The 21,394-nt window shown below is 43.5% G+C and overlaps 1 protein-coding gene across 1 annotated transcript in view; it reads left to right on the forward strand.

Moving 5' to 3' along the window:
- The window catches only part of slc16a10 (solute carrier family 16 member 10), a 45,514-nt gene that overhangs the window by 6,438 nt on the left and 17,682 nt on the right, over nucleotides 1-21,394 (forward strand). Inside the window, exons 2-3 of the mRNA XM_079525764.1 lie at nucleotides 15,814-15,958; nucleotides 18,452-18,875. Of these exons, the coding sequence (XP_079381890.1) occupies nucleotides 15,814-15,958; nucleotides 18,452-18,875 (569 nt within the window). The remainder of the gene's footprint in view (nucleotides 1-15,813; nucleotides 15,959-18,451; nucleotides 18,876-21,394) is intronic.

Below are 21,394 nucleotides of genomic sequence, written 5' to 3' on the forward strand. Positions count from 1 at the left end.
CACACATGGTTTGAGAGTAAGCTCCTTGTGACTACTGCGTGATATATCATCCGTATGACTTATGGATTCAGACATAAGCATAGTTAGAAAAGCCAAACCTGAATTGCATATTGATGTATAATGACGATGATAACCGTGTTATAAAATCAGTAATACACATGAGGCTATGATACACTGTATAAGTATAGTATTATGTTTAGAGATACAATCACATATACTACAACCCAACACCTGTCGCAATGATATCATTATTATATACTACAGCTACACTTTATTTCTATTCAGTGTGCCTGCTTAGTATGGTAAAGGAATATAGATACTAGAAGGGCTCCACAAGTAAACAGTTATACAAAAATAGACACGTATTCATTTTAGTATATTGGTTTATCAGCATTATTAAAACTCACTGGTGTTGGGGTGCCTGGTGGCCTAGTGGTCCAGGTGCATGCCAGATATAGGCTCTGGACTGACAGCGCATTGTGTGTTCGAGTCCCGTACACATAGGCGGATCTAGAGATAAAGGGCCCCTGGGCCACCAACATGAAAAGCCCCCCCCCATGCAGTCATTTACTGACAAGTGGGAGGTCAAGAAATTCAACAGAAAAAGGGAGTTAAAATCTCAAGAGGCGGAAGTTCACCGGAATGTCTGGATGAGTCATTATTATTAGGAATAATGAAAGAGAGTTGAGACACAGTGGGATGTTGTATACACATGGGATGCATAGCAAGTGATACAAAAGCACTAATCTTAGCCCATATCCAACACAACAGTGGTCCCCAGGTTGATTCTAAGTCAGGGTGGCGGTCCCTCATTCACAATCAGTTGAAAACCACAGGTTTAGGACATTTGGGCTTATTTTATTGCCATGATAAGCCCATTACTGGCAAAAAGTTCAAAGTTAATAACTGTTATTAACTTTGCACTTTTTGGGGGCCCCTAAGCTTGAGCCTCCGTGTGACAGCAACGCGGCCACGCAGAGGCTGAAGCTCAGGGGCCCCCCTAGCTCAGAGGCCCCTGGGCCTGGGCCCAACAGGCCCATTGGATAATCCTCTCCTGCCCGTACATGACGACCTTTGCTGCATGTCTCTCCCCTCTTTCCTGTCAATCTTCACTTGAAACTATATCAATAAAGGCAGAAAAGCCAAAAACAAACACAAAAAAAGAACACAAAAAAAGGTGTTGAAAATGTTAAAGATGTTTATATTAGATGCTAATAGGAAAATGTAATGTTTTATTCCCCATTTCACAGAGGATAATTCACTGTGTAAAGTTATTGGGATTATCAATTTAGTAATTGTATTTGTGGAGCCTTAATTAACAGGCTGCTATTAATAATATCATGAAACCTGACTAATTTTGTTTCTTAATAACTATTTTGTTATTTATTTGAATGTTTTTGCCCCAAATAAGGATACCAGGTTGAAAGTGGTTAAAGTGTCCCTGCAGTGGCCTCATACACCTCCGTGTCTTGTCATTTTGTCGTAAGGAGATTGAAACACTAACAAAGGCCTATTTCTGTGTGAACTCGTGCTGCCAAGCACATTTCTGTATTGTCATGCATTCAGAAATGTTTCAACTAAGCATTTCACTTCAACAACTGGTTATTTATGTAGCAAAAAAGTTGGACAAAGTTAGGCCCACCACCACATTCATAAACTCTCTGCCAGGTTCCCAGGGCTGTAATTGGAATGTATTTAATTTCATGTCATCCATGTCCTGTTTCCAGTGCCAGAGATGTAGTAAATTATAAATCAACACAGATCTGGTGTGGGTTCTGGAATCCTGGTGAGCCAATCACGGTGCTTCATATTGGGGCGGGGACAGTCCAACCCCCATCGTCTCTTTCTCCTCTCTCCGGCCAGGTCAGTGGCCTTTGCATCTGTGTGTAATGGCCACCGGTTCCCTTCCGGTGTGGAATGACAGGGTTATTCGTAGGCCTCTGACCATGTAAAGCCTTTTGCACGTGGAGACCTTTGGACCTTCCAGGCAGATTGCCCAGTGTCTGTTTTGATGGAGCTGGAGTAACCTGAACTATCTGTTGACGTCTCGCATTACCCTTTTATACGCTTTATATACCCCTGTATTATGATGAGAAAATCAAATATTATGATCGTGAGGAACATTGCGTTTAGCGGTGTGAAACTGACACTGACAAATGACTCAGCGGAGTTGTAGGGTTAAGGTGTAAATATTTCTTTAGTATCTGCCTGTGATGGCCGGCAGCAGCTCTCAGCTCTAACAGGGACAGCGGCGAGCCAAGCACAACGTGTTGCATCCACTATGTTTGCCAAAGAGATTGATGCAGAATGAACAAAGGAGGTTGCCTCGTATAGACCCCTGAGGGTCTCCGGTCAACAAAGATTATATAGGGTTTTAAGGCGTTAACATTTAGTAAGCAATTTCAGTGCTCAACAAGAGTTGCTGGTCCTGGGCAAGTCAGAACAGAGTATCTAACAATCTAATCCATCTAATATTTCATCATCTTCACTAGTAATAGCCATGCCTTTAAACAATACAACTCCTTTGAGTTGCTTATTTATTGAAGTATGAAAAGTTGATGTGGAGATGCTCTGAATAGAGTGTAATTGAAAGACGGGTGAAGAGGACGAGGGGATGATAGGTAAGGCGGTAAAAGGGTGAGAACGGTGTGAGGGATAAATGGATAAGGGCGGTGACTGGATAAAGGGATGAGTGGATGAAGGCGTAAGGGATATGTGGCGATGAAGGGACATGATGATGAAAGGATAGCGCAGAGGGGACAATTACACATAAGGACGGAAGATGAGGGTGTTCGAGGATGAGGGCATGAGAGAGAATAAAGGGGATGAGGGAGGAGGATGGACGGAGGATAGGAGCCAGTGATGCCAGTTGCAGGTGCTGAAGGAAGGCCCCAGGGGTGGTCGAGCTTGGGCATCCATCAAGCATGGGTTTATGTCTGGTGGAAGACACTGAAGACCCCCACCGGGAACCTGAGAAGTACAGGATATAGGCAAAAGGCAACAAAGCAGAAGAGATGTGTGAGATCCAAGTAGATGTTGCAGGGTATAAATACCTGCCCTGATTGGTGTGACCGTGTGAGGGGAGGAGATAAGCCTTGTTTAGACCAAAGATTTGTGACGAGACAACCTTTATTAACCTGTGTATTAACCAGTGTAGAAAAAAGAGCGGAGCAAGTACACAGTTAACACAGGCACACTATTTGTTCATCCTACCAGGTTTCATCAAGGCAAAGCTATTTCTTTCCATATCCTACCTGGACTGGACTGTCATTTACAAAATAAATAATACTTTACTAATTATTTACAAAATAATTTGCTGGGCCAGATATTATTGCTGGCACGCTAGTTTTGGCATCTTGCATACCACTGTCATTACAAAGCCTATTACCAAAGACATAACACCGACAAACAATGAGCAACTTAGTCATTGAGAAAAAGACAAAAATGTCTGTTATCACCAAAAAATAACCTTGATTAATAATCGTGATGATCTCTTTAGCTATAATTATGCAGCCCTACTATGGGGGACAGTCCTACCAAGACATCTCTTCATGGAAGTCTTAAGGGACCCCTCTAAGCTATATAGTTATATCACTTTCTTTATATGGTCTAGCCTTGATCCTGGGCTTAACCCCACACAGACAAATATTTCAACCTAGATTTCAAACCAGACGTTACAACCTATGGCCCATATGAAAACGTAGCTATGGACTTTTGGTCAATGGTCTCAGTGTTTTATGTTTTAGTTTTTATTACGTTTTATACTTAACAACATAAACGATACAGTCAGGCAGTTGGTGTGGGTAGGCAAACGAGAGCCTCGAAAAGCAACCTCACGTAGACAACACTGACAACACTGATGTGACAAGTTTCAGGTGCGTACATACACAAGTTAATATTTGACAGGACATTTGATCTCTGAGTTTGGGTGAAGGTTGTTTGGAGATTAAATGGTACAGCAGGTAAACACCCGCGCCACCTCAGTGGTAACAGGGTCCGACCAGGACAACCAATTGTTTGGCTTCCCGTCCTGAAGTGTCATCATCAGCCCATAGCCCGAGGGGCTGGGAGACAGGCCAGCAAATGCATATACATACAATTAAAAAAACTATGTACCTGTCTGTCTGTCTGTCTGTCTGTCTGTCTGTCTGTCTGTCTGTCTGTCTGTCTGTCTGTCTGTCTGTCTGTCTGTCTGTCTGTCTGTCTGTCTTTTTTCCCTAGTATTTCTTATTAATTATATTTGTTTCTCTGTGACCACCTCACGGCCGTTGTTTGCGTCCGTTTCCGACGTGCTTTGGTTGGTTCAATCACTGTGTTTTGTTGTGTAGCTCCAGTTAGCTCATAACATTAGCCGCTACTCTAAGGTTGTAAGGTCGGTGCTCTGGGTTAACACTTCCGCGTTGCGGCCTTTCAGGGCTTAGGAGGCACTCCCATTGGCTAGGCTGAGTATGGGTTCAGACTCGGGGCAGCCAATCACTACTAGGTTGTCAAAGCCAAACCGATCGAATGTAGGTCAGGTTTCACCTGACAAAAACACCGGCTAACTGTTCCTCATTTTGATGGGGACTCCCTGGAACCCCCCCTGGGGGTCACCTGACCCAACTTTGGGAACCAGTGCTTTGGACTGTAGGTCTGTCTAATTGGTTAATTATTTCTGGCTTTAGCAACTAATCTCGAAAGAATGGGAGTGAATTCCAAATTTTCCAAATTCTGCTGACAGAAATACTTTTAAATGACTGTGAAATGTCTCTCATTTCACTAGATTGTTTAGACTTGTAACTAGCCTGCAGAAATGATTAGAATTTCAGTTTTGTTCTGTGAGAATCTAAATAGGAACCGTACCTTAACTGTGGTCGGGCCCCATTTGGACAGAATGCATTGAAAAGGGGGTGGATAGAGAACTTCCCCAATCACCAACAGCCCTGTGCACACCACCCCTTTCCCCACACAACCGCCTGTTTAACGTCTTACATATGGTCCTCAAGAATACATTACAGTCAGAAGTCTTTCCAAGTACGCTGTCACGTGTTTCCCCACATTTCATGCTCAGACATAAATTATTCTGCACCACGTTCACATTTTTCTTGCCGTGTCACGATTTGCTGAGTTTCACTTCCTGTCATGTGTGGACAAAACAACACGAGCCAGGATTTGGGGATGAAAGGTTGATGAGGGAGACACACACCACACACACACAGATGTTCTGATCCATAACCTTCTGACGTATACTTGGACCTTATACAATGAATAATAATATGATCAAGTGTATATTAAAGCACTTTAAAAGAGATTTACCAACAAATTAAAATGAAAAGAATGACACTCAAGCCAATAAATTAAGTTAAATGTGTACAGTATATAACCAAAGTGGAGTCGGGCACAACAAACCCCTGCCACACAAATACGCATTATTTGGGCATTGATCCAATTCAAGCTTCATCGGGGTCAAAGGCCATAAAGAAAACATATGGGACTCGTTATTTGTCAGTAGTAGTATACAGTACGAGTATACGTGTTAACTGTTTGGGGGTTTTTGTATTTTCAATGCGTAGATCACACTCCAAATGGGGATTTGTAGTTTGTAGTTTTAATGGAAAACATTTTGACTGTTAGTGTCAAAGTAGAAATAAATAATCACTTACAGCATTAAACGTTTCGGTCGTTCATGGCATGCCTGATGAAGGTCTGAACGACCGAAACATTGCCCAATAAATGTAATGCTGTAAGTGAAGACAGTGTGCAGGATTCTCTTTTTCTACTTCTCCAGTTCCAGTTATCCAACGCACCTGTCCGCTGTAGGTGTGCATAAGGACTTTTTTCTTCTGACTATGTTAGTGTCAAAACAAAGATTTTGACCATTTTCACCATACCTTTGCCCTTGCAACTCGAAGCGGGTGGTCCTTGATCCAATCGGACCATTGATTACATTTCCTGAAAGTTATCATTCTGTGCAGGCTTGCAGCTGTTGCTAAAGAACAGACATACATGTCCCCTACCTTGGGGGTGGGGGGGGGGGGGGGGGGTGTCCACAAGATAAAAGGATGGAGCTATAAAACATAATAGTAAACATAAAAGAGGAACTATGAAAAATGTTTTTAAGAGGTGACGTAAAATATGGTACAGCTTGAACTATGGGTAGGTTTATACAAAAGCTATAGGGGCCCCTAACTGTCTTCTAGCAGTGCCCAGTGGAAATGCTTTCCAGCTGGGAGACAGAGTCACAGTCATGACGCTGAACGTATGGACCTCTTAAGCCCTGATTTATACTTAGTGGCACGCCAGTGTCGTGCTCCATTAATAGCCAATCTACAAGCGCACAACTCGCCGTGATGCGATGCATTGTGAGCTTATAGATCTGCTATTTTGGGCGCGTGACACCGGCACGCCACTGAGTGTAAATCAGGCATTAGGCCCAGATGTGTGAGCAGAGTTGTAGCATAGCTGAGGCCCTGCTTGGGGCCTCTGAGGAAGGATTAAACAGCAACTGTTCTAATTATGAATATAATTGCTGGTCAGGATCCACAGTAATGGCATATCCAGGGTTTTTTCTCTTTAATGCTTGACATCACAGAAGACGGGGGGTTGACCGGTGGAGGTTTCTGAGTGGCCAGTGAAAGGAATTAGAGCAAGCGATGGGTCAGGTAGTGCCATAACTGGTTCAGTGTAACACTAAGGAGCTCAGCTGGGTATGCACATTGCACATGCATAAAGTGAGTGGCAAAGGGAGTGGCAAAGGGAGTTTAACCTCGTTTAACATTGTTTCATGCAATCATATAGGACTTTTCTGTTTGTATGTATGGGCTGTCAAGGCCAGAAAGTAGTTTTTTGCCACTCAGTAGGTGTTCCCGCATAACGTCCGGGTATGATGATGATGATGATGATGATGATGATGATGATGTCACGTGCATTCCCTCTATACGTGTCTCCCCTTCTAGTCTTGCGTAGCCAGACAACTATTCCACAATCTCCAAATGCTATATAGAGTCTGGAACTACACCTCCCGAAATCCAATCAAGGAAGCTGGCATTTCCTTTCACGAAAATGTATTTTAAAATATCTTTACATTTAATTATTTTATTTTATTTTATTTCCATTTCTGCTTGGATTTCGATTTATATTAGGAAAATTTGCGCGACTTTAAAGACAAAACGGAAGTGGGGATGAGGCTTCACTTCTGCTTTATTGCTTGCTCATGATCAGAGCTTCCGTTCTGCAGACTGTATGACGGAAGCATTTGAAAATTGCGAGAGGCAACAGTCAGGCAATGTGAGACTACCCACTTTCTAACAGACACTTCTTGTGAGCTAAAAAACACATTAGTTGCTGGGATGTCTCTTTGCTCTCTCTCTGTCGTAACACCCCCTTTCTTTGTTTACTTAAATTAAGTTGTCCCCTGGCAACACTTGCATTGACTTGACGTTTGTAATTGGCGGTATGAAAATGTCATGCAAACTTTCATTGTGATCCATCATGCTATATCTATCTTCTATCTCTATCTAACTATAAATGCACCAAGTCTCTTTGTGTACGTATGTCTGTAATCCATGTAACTCGAGAACCGTGCGCCCCACCCACTTCAAATTTGACACACGTTCCACACCCCCGCAGGGAGTGCAGTGCATAGTGTTGAGTCCGTCGGATACATCGTTGTCCAGAACCAGCACAAAAGGCCTCTGCCCGGGCTCTGGACAGGGCCCCATATTTGGAGCTGGCCTGTTCTGATCACACTGATGTTCTGACATCTGCATAGACTCCATATGTGGGCATGTCTGACGAAGAACTCCATATATGGGCATAAAAGGGACACAAACATAATAACTGGGTGGGGCATTCATTTCCAACTTGCATCGTTCCCAACGGGCACCGCTCTACTAGATTCTAAATTAGAAGCCTGGCAATTAGAAGCAAAGTGATTGGTCTTTTGTGGAGGCTGAACAAGTGTTGTGGGTACTTGCAGTGTTACACTGCAGTAAGTAATGAGTCTCGGCAATGTGCCAAACGTGTTTAGCTTAACATAGACCACAGCTTATAAACTCATTAACCTTGATGACTGGGGACACGGTTCAATCCAGTCCACCACACTCGCTGTGTCTCAGAGTTTTCTGTCTCTTTGTCTTTCTCCATCTCTTCCCATCTCTTCCTCTCCTCTTCTTGTAAGTCTCTCCTTCTCTCTCCCCTAACCATCTCTCTCTGTCTCTCTCTCCACTCCATTTTAGTCTCTTTCTCTTTCCCTCTCTTCATCTCTTTCTGTCTCTCCTTCCCAGTGCATTGTTTCTCTTTCTCCCTCCCTCTTGCCAGTTCTTCCTATCTCCGGTCTCCACCGGTCTCTGGATGGTGGACGCTGCAGGGTCAACACTGGTGGTGGACTACCGGTGGGTGGTGCAAGACTAGGCCCCCAACTCCCCTGCCCATGCAAAGGGAGGAGGTGGAGGTTGTGGACACCTACTGCACAAGGTCATGGGAGGACACATTAGCAATATACTGGACTGGACTGGACTGGACTGAACTGAACACTAATGCCCTCTACAGGAAGGGACAGAGCTAGGCTGCTTCCCTAAGGCTCAGGCTTCCATGTATGCAACAGGCATGCAGTCTGTCAACACACACAACACAACATCAACATCAACAGTTCAACACAAGGGACAATAACAAAATGAACAAGCTGGCGAGGAAGGCTAGCTCCGTAGTTGGAGTTCAACTCGACAAACTTGAGGAGGTTATGGATGATGAGGAGGAAGGTGGACTGTATCCTGCATACCCCCTCCCGAGTCCCATCCCCCCACTTTCTGGTGCGTTTGCACTATGAGGATCATATACTGTGTGTTTAGAACTTTGACAGACGACTGTTATGGATAACTGTTGAAAGATGAACTCATAGGCTGTTGGTAGATTACACATATTCATCCTGATACTGTTGACGGTCTGTTGACAGACATTCTCAGTTACTCCTGATATACTGTACACATACATCCATTCATATACTCAGTGTTGATACACTTTTGATAGACCATGCATACATAACCCACCCGTATACTCATTGTTGAAAAACTGCACATTCACTAAATTCACATTCACTGGTGATAATGTAGCTATAGCAATGATTGTACAGTATATTTATAATACATTATTTACTGTAGGTTTATATATTTATTTTGATATCCTCTCCTCTGTTTTAGTCTCTCTTTTCCCTCTTTCTCTCTTTTTACTCTCGTGCTCTCTTTGGCACAGGAATTCAGCCTTTGCTTGGTGGGAGTTCAGGCCGTGTGTGTAGTGGTTGTACAGTACGGCACAGTTGCTGGCCTCAGGTCAGTGGGTCTAAAATTAGTGCTGTCTGATCATAATGAGAAATGGCTTGCGGGTCTGGGTGGAGGGTCGCTACAGTGCACTGATCCATCATTTGTCTTGTAAGGCATTTACTGTAAATTTGTAATACACAAGAAAGACAGTGAAGGAGGATTACATGCAACGTGTATCGTGAGTGGAGTCCAGTCACCTCTTCAGGGCTGCAACTATGGATCATTTTCTTAGCGATTATTTTATCAATGACCTTTTCAAGTAATCGAGTAATCTTTTTCATATTAAAAAGAAGTTGCATTACATTATGAATCAACGTGAAATTTATAGTCTAATTAACCACTTAAGCCCTATACTTAAGTCCTAAAATTATCCTCAAGTGCGCAACATGATTGCGATTCACGTTCCGTGCCTACGTGGTATGCACATCTTTCACCATTTACCTCTGGTTTTGTGGCGCTTCAATGGGGTCTCTGGCATTCCTGTCCTGAGATGACTGTCTGTGTTTCTGGCCTGGCACAGGATGGGCCAGGGGTTCACACTGCTCTGCGGGGCACTGTGGACCTGTGCCAATTTGTCAATAGGAAGCAGCTTAGCTTCCCCAGATCAAACCCAATGGCTTTGACAGAAGCGAGAGGTACCGTGCGTGCACGCTCCAACTGGATGCTGCGCTAGCTGGTCGCCGCAAGCAGCTGTCCTCCAAATGAGTCTCTGTGACTGTATGTTCATTGACACCTGTAAAATCTGAAATTCTGCCTTGGTTTATATGTCATGCAGTACAGGCAAGCTCTATGAGTGCAAATAATGGCTTATTAGAAAACAAAGAACAAAATTAAGAAACATTAGGTAGGTGGCAGGTGAACTTATAAGTGACTTTGAGTTTTTATTTTACCCTAATTCTTAGTACTACATAGTACATGCAATTTCCTACTGCCAGTAACACTTTGAACGCCCTATCTCGCCAATATCCATTTCGTTTTTACTTGTTTGACCTACTGTTTTAGTTTATTTAACATGACACAGTCTAGGGACAATGCCCTCAAAATGCCCTCAAATACAGCAGTCTTTGCATCAGGCTGTCTGACTAGCCTTGAGGTAAGTGGGGAAAGATTAGAGGTTGTCTGTATTTGACATTTTGTGCAGTGGGTTTGTTTCCCCATGTACAGTTGCTGGTCATTGCTTTTGTTTTCCCATTTAAATCGTCCAACAACTGTGTTTTTAGTACTGTACCTACAATAGAGAAATGGTCACATACTGTATACAGGAGTAGATAACTAGCCTAGCAGTGTGCATGGCTAGTCTACCATCAGCAACACTTAAATCATGATATGCTAATATTGTGTCTAATATGATTTCACGTTACCTCATCTGTTTGATTGATACGGTTCTGCCATCTTTGTTGTAGTGTGAACATTGAATTAATTGGATTCATTAATATCGTCACAGTAATCATTTTTGGTTGGTACCCAAACCTAATTATTAATCAGGCTTTACAGTGCATTATGCTCTACCTTGTTGGCAGAGTGCACAATGAATTGACTGATAGATCTTGACATGTCGACCTGCAGGTTCGGGATTTGTTGTCATATGCTATGCCAAAGTTAAGGTTCTCAGAACCTGATGAGTTTGGCTCGTGATTATCGTGAAAATGAAAACAATCATATCTGGAAGGTTCAGGGTTACACTTCATAATCAAAAAGAGTCTCTCCTCTTCGCTGTTTTTTCCAGGTTAATAAATGAAGAGCACAACGTTAAATGTAGGTTAAATGAAGCATGTCCTCTTCCATTCTTAGATGACAAGGTGCGATCCTCCTTCCATGTCAGAACCTGGTAGCCTAAGCAATTTGCAGGCCTCTTGCTTACAAATTCCTAGAATGTGTTGTGAGAGGACAAGTTGTTTATTTGACCAACTCAAAGAAATGGCCTGTGGAATGACCCAAGAGTAGCAATATGAGTCAAGTCTGCCCAGCCATTAGTGGTTTCCATTGACTTGTGGTTAATAAATAACTCACCAACTAGTGTTCTAATGTGAGCTTTGTAAATTTATATACTGAAATCTGGGCAAACTCACCTGATCCATTAGGGCACAGGCCAACAGGCCATTCTCGCCTTATACATTTGTAAGACAAATATCTGGTATATTTTCTGAGAAGAATTAGACATTGGACATTCTGTCTTTCTTGATGTTTTCTCGGTTCTCTGCATCAAGCACGGGAACACAACGCTGCGTCCAGCATTGATTACTGCTGACAGGGTTTGTGCAACCAAACAGACGCAGACCAGCAAACATGTTTATTGGAAAAGAAAACATTTCAAGTTCAAGGAACACAGTTGAAAAACAAAACAATAAAGGTGTCACTGTCAGCCTTTTTTTTTCTCAGCGCTTTGAACTTTCTTCCTGGTTTGTGAGAGAGGTAGAGTTTTTCCGTGTGAGTGAGTGTGCACAGGCTGGTGCTCTTTCCTTTACTGCGGTAGGTGTGGGGTGACCAGGTTCAAGTTCGGTGAACGGAGGGGTTCCTTCCTAGCAAGTAGGCTAAGCGGAGCAGACAGACGACTTAGAGCGAGCTCTGCGGGCTCTGCTCTGTCTGTCAGTGACCAAGCAAGCTGTGGCCTGCAGGCTACCGCTTGGATGTCACTGGGAAAGAGACCGTCCTAATATTACATTTTGTGCGCCTCCCCCCCCCAATCCTTTGTCTGAAGCGTAAATGCTTCTAAATCAAGAGAGCCAAGCAGATGAAAATGGGACAGCAATTTCCTGTTGTCTTTTTGAAGATTCCTTGGTCCTTCTCTTTTTCTGCACTTGACATTTATTACAGTATGTAAGTTCCTCTCTTTTACTTCAGTTGACATTTATTACATTATGTAGGTTAAAGCGGGCGGAGGGCTGATGCCTCAGCAAAACGGAGGACTCAGCAAATACTGTACTGCCATTCAAGTCTTTCAATGGACTGGTTTGTGGAATTGGTTCTGAGAGACTGTGTTGTTTGGCTCGAACAAAAACAAAAAAACAGGAAAGCTAAGAAGCATTATGCAAGAGGAAAGCAGCTAAATATAGGTTGCAAGAAGGTCTTTGCTATTCTTGAGAGGACTAATTATTATAAGAGGCATGTTTTTGGGTGAGGGATTCCTTCCTTGTGCTCCATTCAGTAAATAAGCACCTCTTGAGCAACCTTGTTGACATCTCAGGTTACTGCGCTGTGCTCGTTTGGTCATAACTCACCTCGGGTCAGTTTAGGCTAACATTGAAAATAATGAACCTTTCTGCTGAGAGGAACTGTCCATTCCAGGGTTTGATTTGTAAACTACTGTTTGTTTTGTGGGCAAAAAAAAATAGCTGATCTACAAGGCAAGCTCACAGCGCGTCGCATGAGCTGGCAGATCTGCTATTTCTTAACTTAAAAACTTTAATTTAGACTTAGACTAATTTAGATTTGGAATTAGAACACATTTGGAACACCAGGGCTATAATGTGGTTGACATATTTTCTAATGTAATTATTAACTTATTAACATCAGATTTCTCAAAAGGAAATGCATGCCACCCCCCCCCCCCCCCCCCCATGCATTTCAAAAGCATATCAAAGGCATATAGGGGGGCATATCAAAAGCAGAGGCATGGTTCCCCCTCCCATAACAGAACAAACCCTGGTCCCTTTCTCCTCAGTATATCTGTCCGTATTATAAAACTGCCTCGCCTTATCTCTTCCTCTCTTATAACTGTACGTTTTCCTGAAGGCCTCTTGCCAACAAAGCTATGTTACTCAACTATGTGTGTGTATGTGGGGGGAGGGGGGGACTGAATGCAGACGTTGAATGATATTTGCAAACTTTCAGCATTATGAGATTCCACTGATTACAGTTCTGTAGACTAGAGCAGAACCATACCATAGGAGTACAGTACATTTTAGCAGAATGGTCTCTGAAGCCAACTGAAAATACCCAGGCGGGATACCTACATACCTTCCATGTACAACACGCTTCATTTCTAGCCAGTTAGTTTTTAGTTGATGGTAGACAGTCGGATAGGACAGCATGAAAACAAATTACAGTGACCTTCTCCCGTTACCAATGGTGGGAAACAGTCAGATACAAAAACAAATTCCAGCCGAACCTCATGTGTCCCCGTTTAGTAATCCAAAAAAGACGAACGAAAACAACACTTGTTTTTTAAGTAGGCTACTCAGTTGGCCCCCTTCCGTTTGTATGCGAGAGATGGCGATAACTTCTGGGAACTCAGATTTCTTATTTACTTGCTAATTTGTAACACATTTTGTCTTCATAGTAATAAAAAGGCCCTCGTCAGTAGCAACCGACAAATGTAATTCAATTAATTTGTGGTCAAAGGGCACTCACTGAGGCGTTTGTGTTTGTGTGTGTGTGTGTGTGTGTGTGTGTGTGTGTGTGTGTGTGTGTGTGTGTGTGTGTGTGTGTGTGTGTGTGTGTGTGTGTGTGTGTGTGTACATGTGTGTGACACGTGTGTGTGACTGTGTGTGTGTGTACATGTGTGTGACACGTGTGTGTGACACGTGTGTGACACGTGTGTGTGTGCGTGCGTGCGTGCGTGCGTGCGTGCGTACGTGGCGTGCGTGGCGTGCGTGGGCGTGCGTGTTTTTTCTGTGCATGTCTTGTTTGTCTCCTCCATCATGTTTAGTCTACTCCTTTCTGGGGATAAGAATACAAGACGGAAACAGTATATCTCCGGGTCTGTGGCATCATGTTTATATTCATAAGTGTTCCTAGAGAGAGGCATGTTATTCTTGGTGTATGTCAGTGAATTCACACATCCCTGCTGGGACACATGTACAAATATTACCCCAGCAATGGAGCGTTTGTGGACAGCTTTTTCCAATGTGTACACAAACACCAGAGGTGTCTTAAGGGCACCACGAAGAGACTCAGCCAAAGTTTTGTCAACAACAACAACAACAAACCTGCCTCCCATCTGCTCCTTTCTTTTTTCTCTCAGAAATAGATCATACACTATTATTCTCCTTTTTTGGTACTATGCTCTTAGAAGTTATTGTACTTTGCACATTTTATTTGGACAATGTGTTTACCTTTTACTGCATCATCTATGTAGGCTATTAGATTGCTAAAATATTCCCCCTTCATATTCCGAAAGACTCCATTGCTGCTATGTTGTGTCAAATGCCCGACTTTTTCAATATATGAAGAACCACCATTCATTCTTCAAAACACTCAAAACACTGCCCTTGTAGCGTGCGCACGTGTGTGTACAGTACGTGTACACTCTCAGAGTTACAAATGGAAATGGTTAAATAAACACTGATGATTTTACTGTTACCTTTGACACTGATTTATCTACTGAAGAAGCTTTTCATCAGATACTCCTCTTTATGTTTCCTCTTTAATATCAATATCATACTTTACGTTTAATTGTTTTTCATCTAAAAGAGTCAAGTTACTGAAGTAGATGTCATGTGTTTCGACGTCTCCATGGTGTCCATGTGCTTAGTGTTGATATATGAGGCTTTGTCTTCTTCCTGATCACTTCTTCCTGTTCCCAGTGACTTCCCGTTTCCTCTGTCCACGCTCGTCTCGCACGTCTTTGTTATTGAGAAAACTGGGCCTAGTAGTGACGCCCTTTCTGCCCTCATTTGCTTTTCACCCTGCTTCATTCAACCACTGACTGACCAATGTTCAGTTCAAATCATATGACGTTTTACGTCTTGTCTTGCCTACTGTAATCCAGACCTGAAGATTTAGCTGATGTTTGCCATCAACCATTGGGGATCTTAATAAACTCAATAAACTCAAAGTTTTTTTTTTAATGTTTTTTGTGGCTTTCGCCTTTATTTTATTATTTTTTATAGAGGGACAGAGACAGTAAGCTGACAGGAAATGGGGAGAGAGATGGGGGTGACATGCAGTACAGGCCGTCGAACCCGCGGCACACTGCCAGACTGGATTACCAGCCAAGGTGCCTGGACCGCTGAGCCACGGCCCAGGCCCTCACTTAATGTTTTTGACAGTTTCACCCCTCACTAATACCGTGGTTGGCAGAACTGACTGATACTCTTCACTTGGAAAGAATCCACCTTGGTTTAAACACTTAAACCCTTCAGCATACATTATGCTTCATTGACCGGGGTCTCCCATGTGGTCTATTCTAGGCCCTTACCTCATTGACCGGGGTCTCCCATGTGGTCTATTCTAGGCCCTTACCTTTTTCCGTCTACACCAAATTTCTTTGCTAAAATTAGCCGAGCTACAGCAAGCTCACATCACGTAGACTTGCTATTCTCGCCAAATGTTTCACCCCCAGAATTGGGATACTATAGTTAGTCACTGGTTCTGGGCAAACTCTCTTTTGGGTCCTGACCTGAAAAGTTTGGGATCTGCTGCGTTAGGTAGGGAATAAGTGAGGGGTGGGACGACTGATGTGTTGAGTCGATATTTTATCTTACTTGTATTTGTGTTTGTGCTCTCTCTCTCTCTCTCTCTCTCTCTCTCTCTCTCTCTCTCTCTCTCTCTCTCTCTCTCTCTCTCTCCCATACAGCCTGGGTGGGCTCTCTGTCCATGGGGATGATCTTTTTCTGCTCTCCCATCGTCAGTGTCTTCACGGACATGCTGGGCTGCAGAGTGACGGCAGTGGCTGGAGCCGCCGTGGGCCTGATCGGCTTATTGGCCAGCTCTTTCGTCAAGTAAGGAACAGTGTTGATTTTGTGTGTGTGTGCGCATTTGTGCGTGCGTGCGTGTGTGCGTGGTGCGTGCGTGTGTGAGTGCGCGTGTGCATGAAACATCCCATAATCTTTTTACAAATAGTTTTATTACCATTAATTTGCACTTATCAGAAGGTTGTCTGTTTGCCAGAAAAGAGAAACATTTTGACTTTAAGGCAGGTATTTACTACATAAACAACCATTTGGAAATGCTTCTGCCCCACCCTGTTCTACTTTGAACTAATTCAACTTTTAACCCCAGTGGAAATACTCTTTGTGATTGATGGAGTTCTTTGCAAGGAATTATCATTTGCTCAAGTTAAAACGTGACCACTTAAATGTAATTAGTTGACTGGGGTCCCACAGGGCTATTATACTATAGGCCCACTACTTAATGTCTTCGCCAAAAATAGCAGATTTTCAAGTTACCGACGTGTCCCATTGCGACATGTTGTGAGCTTGTAGATCAGCTATTTTCTCTCTATTTTCTATGTTTCCAGATCTGCTTCATGTGGGTTCATGTGGTTAAACCTGTTGAACCACAGACTGATAACTGTTGGCCAAAGGGGTGTGGCCAGTTTCTGTGGAATATAGATTGGTGTGGTGCAAGTCACCACAGTATGACTGTCATCCACAGTGTCCTTAGGTGGCACCTTTCAGGATAGGTGGTGGAAGATTGATTGCTTCCACCTCCAATCTGTGTATACTTATCTGTGAATCGGAGTATTAGTATTTCATAGTAATTCACGTGAATAATAACAGTAGAAACAGAAATAACTAGAAAAAGTGCCCTTCCGGGCACAGGTCTCCACCAGGAGGATAGGAGTGTGTGTGATGTTTGGCAAAATGTTTAGGAGAATTTTTTTTTCCTTCATTTTGTTGAGGAAATGCAGAGCCAGATCACTCATAGCATCTCTGAGGATAGAATTCTGGATGAGCAGGACATGTGCAGCATTTTGTACAAAACGGGCCACTCCTGAAAACTTTGGAAGGCAATCTTAGCCAATCAGTGTACAATCTGAGAAATCCAACAGACTACATGACTACAGAGATCATGTGTACCGATTTGAGGCATTTTGTTCCAAAAATGTGTTTTGCAAAAATCAACCTGTTGGTGGCGCTATAACAGGCCAATGTGAAAAGGGTGGGATATATTCCTCAGCCTAGTAAGAAAATGTGTGAAAGATTTCACGTAAATTGCATGCTGCGTTCATGATTTGAGGCTATTGTTCAAAACGGGGCAATCTTGCAAACTGTGAAAGCCAATTATAGGCAATTAGGATGGAATATGAAATATCAGACAGATCCGACTTGAGCACATGACCATAGAGATACTGTGTAACGATTTGTGAGATTTTTGGACAGAATCTGGAGGAGTAATATAAAAAAATGTGTTTTACAAAAGTCGGCCTCCTGGTGGCGCTATAAAAGGCAGATGCGGAAAATGCAGGTAAAAGGTTTGTCCTTGGCCTCTAGGGAGTGTGCATGCAACGTTTCACGCAGATCGGTGTAGTTTTAGGTAGAAAATGTGAAAAGCTGCCTCATGGTGGCGCTATAACAGGCCGTTCTGGAAAATGTGGGGCAGAGGTTCATCGTTGGCATCCAGGGAGTGTGTGTGCAAAGTTTGGCATCGACCGGGTTAACGGTGCCGGAGATTAGCTGTTCACAGACGGACGGAAGGACGGAAGGACGGAAGGACGGACACACGGACGGAGTGCAAAACATACTCTCTCCCCATGCCTTCGGCCTGGTGGAGACAATAATTAGTGCACTTTTATAATAACAACGTGATTTGTACAGCACACGTGGAAAAAACAGTGAGTAACACATTAAACACAACAATATTCATTCAACCAATTTGAATCATGTTAAATCTGGCCAATCTTTACACGTCTGCATTTTCAGCTACGACCCAACTTTCACGCTATCAGTTCACTGGGTAATTCAGACTATTATGGCAATAGGGTGGTTCTGTTTTGTGATGTCCCTCACAGAGTGGGGTAGCTGCAATTGGTCTACTTTTGAGGGGACAGACATACAGTAGGGGACAGAGATAGATATGCACACACATTTTAACCACTTTCACCCTGGTCTCCCTATTTTGCGTATGGCATGAATTTTACAGTGGGCGAAATCCTCCTAAAACTTTCAAACACTTTAAAAAGTAACGGAAATATGGGGTGTCTGTGTGTCTTGTCTTGTGTGGTGTACACATATTTCCAATACTTAGTCATTGGTCATTGAGTACCTCTATTTGTTTAATGTCTATCAACAACATACTAATAAACAAAAAAAGCTGAACTACTAGTACAAGCTCACAACGCGCACCGATGCAACATGTTGTGAGCTTGTGCAACATGTTGTGAGCTTGTGCAACATGTTGTGAGCTTGTGCAACATGTTGTGAGCTTGTGCAACATGTTGTGAGCTTGTGCATCGGTATTTGCCGCCACGTCTGACTTTCCTCTTTCCTCAGGTCTCTCGGCCCGCTGTACTTCACCTACGGCATTGTGTTTGCATGCGGCTGCTCCTTCGCCTACCAGCCCAGTCTGGTCATCCTGGGCCACTACTTCAAGAAGCGCCTGGGCTTGGTTAACGGCATCGTGACAGCGGGCAGCAGCGGCTTCACCATCGCCCTGCCCTACGTGCTCTCGGGCCTGCTGGAGCGCGTGGGCCTGCACAACACCATGCGCGTACTCTCCATCCTCATGTTCGGCCTCATGCTGGCCGGCCTCACCTACAGGCCCCTGCTGCCCACCAAGCCGCGGAGCAGCTCGGGCCGCTGCCCCCGATTGGGCGAGGTCTTCAACCTGAACATCTGGAGGTCCCTGGGATACCGTATCTGGGCCTTCGGGATCCCTGCTGCCCTCTACGGCTACTTTGTGCCTTATGTTCACCTGGTGAGTTGTTGTTGTTGTAACCTATAGGCTTTTATTTTCGTTTGCATTCGGCTCAAAAAGAAAAGCCTGGGGAAACCCATTGGAAAATCTGGCATAGGAAGCCCACTTCCTTGTATTTCGCTAACCAATAACAGTACAGAGGTGCGGAATTGGAAGGTTCCTGGTTCGAGCCCCTGCTCTCTCTGGGATACCGTCAAAGTGTCCTTGAGCAAGACCTAACTTCACCCAATGAGCAGATTGGTGCCTTGCATGCTTTCCTCCGCCATTGGTGTGTGAATGTTTGCATACAAATAATTGGTCCATATTGACCATATTCACATGGTGGCCAGTTTGCTGTTCCTTCACACTCTCGTCTCACACATGTGTTTGCATGCATGTTCAGTCCACTTTCCCACCCTATACTGTAGGTGGCTGTGACATAGAATAACATCACGTGGAGGAAGATATGTAGCTTAATCCTGAACACCAACAGAGAAATGCATTGAATGATGATTTCTCCCTGTGTTGCCATCCTGTGTTTTGCATGTGCTCTGTGGGTTAAGGAGAGGAGTGTATGTTGAAATGGGGACCAAAGGGTCAACTGGGGAGCAGCAGCGAAGATATCATCATAACAGATATCGAACGTCGTGACTTATATTCACGTGAAAGGCGAGAGGAGGCAACCCTTACTCCAGCTGGGGTGTTCCCCAGTCTGTTGCGAGTAATGTTACCATGAGTTTTGACATGGGAATGGGTGCCTCAGGCCTCTCTGACTCTGAGACCACACTATTCATTTGGATCAACTCGAGTTTGTCAGGCATTTATACCGGGAGGTCTTTTCTACATGACTTATATTAATTACCAATAAAGATAAGGACTGTCTGTAGTTGTAATATGTTAACCACTTAAACACTACTTCCTTGGACATGAATTGTGACAATAGCCATTCTACAATCTCACAACGTTCTGTGTTTTATATCGGCTCTTTCCACTAAATGTTCATCTAGTTTTGCCAAATGTTCATCTGTTTTTGCCAGATGTTTGTATATTCGTGTCTTTTATGACGTGCCCAGAATAGTGACACTTATGGTTCAAGTGGTTTCAGAATGACCTACACAGTAACATCAGGATTGCTCATTTACTTATAGGTCAACTCTTTACACTTGCTGTGTTAAATTAACACAAGTCTTATATCCTCTTTCATTGGCATTATTCAGAGACATGCCATCTTTAGGTAACCTTGCGTGGCCAGACACGAATCTGCCGGGTCAATAGTCTGGCCACGCAAGGCTAATCTTTTGGCACAGTAATAATTTTAAACTATGATCCTTCTCTTTTGTCTGCTTCTGCTCTCTAAAGCCTCAAAAACACTATTATACCATAGCAAACAACTTATGCCATTTATTTAAACTGTTTCGAAATAGTTCTGTTTCGTGTTGTGTACGGTAGGCCTATACGGTATAGTCTCTTCTGCTTTACAGTTTAGGTGACTTAGAACATTATCTATTTTATACATTATATTTTTTATGGAAAGTTTCTATAATATTTAGTAACAGTGAATGCTACAGACTCAAAAGGCTCATGGTAAAAGGGTCAAGACTGGTTATGCTCCTCCGTGTGAATGTTGACCTAACCTGAGACTCGCTTTGCTTTGCTCGACTCCATGGCAGAAAACGAAGCTTCACAGTGACTCCCTAATTCTTCAGGACGCTTGTACCTGTATGTGTGTGTACACAAGACAGTTCAACCATGCGTCCTGGCGAATGTAAGCAAATATGACAGCGAGACTTGAGCTGCAGTCAGAGTACAGTCAAAGTAAACACGTCTTAGGTTTCCCAGGAGTCACACACTACTCATAGGACTATAGGACGGGAACATATGATATAATATGATATTGGCGAAAACATCTTAGGAGGTGTGAAGGGGGCGAGCCGGGATGTGCGGAAGGTGGGTTCAGGAGTTTTCTGTTTATTTGGACAATGCTGACCGTTATTGGAGCAAGGTCAGCCTCTCCTGGGGCTCCTAGCCTGTGTTATCCCAACACGTGTCCAGTGTCTGCTCCGGCTGAGACCCCGTTGGGTCTCATGCAGGCCTGGTCACTTATCACAGGTGTAGTCTCTGGCTGCAGAGCCATTTAGTGGTTTTCTTTTCTTTCTTTCTTTCTTCTTTTTTTTAATAGTGAAAGCCTTTTTGCTTTTTGACAATAATAATGATCTGCCCAAAATAGCGACATCAGGTTGAGGCAGAATATTCCAGAAAGGCCACCAGCCCTCCCGATCTGCACTTGCCCAAGGGGAACTTGACAGTTAATGCACTCATTGACATTGACATTGCTTACATGATGCTGCATACATCCTGGAACATATGCAGTCAGTGCCTTGCTCAAGGGCAGGGAGTGTTTATTCAGCCTCGCTACTTCCTCTCCCTTTTCAACATATGAGTGAAGACCATTACTCAGTGATAAAAGAGCTGTACACAGTAAAATCCTGAGTGTACAGTACATTGAACTGCTTTCAACCTGGAGTCACTATAGCAAAAAT

This window comes from Electrona antarctica, assembly GCF_951216825.1.
Source record: "Electrona antarctica genome assembly, chromosome: 17".
Classification (NCBI taxonomy): domain Eukaryota; kingdom Metazoa; phylum Chordata; class Actinopteri; order Myctophiformes; family Myctophidae; genus Electrona; species Electrona antarctica.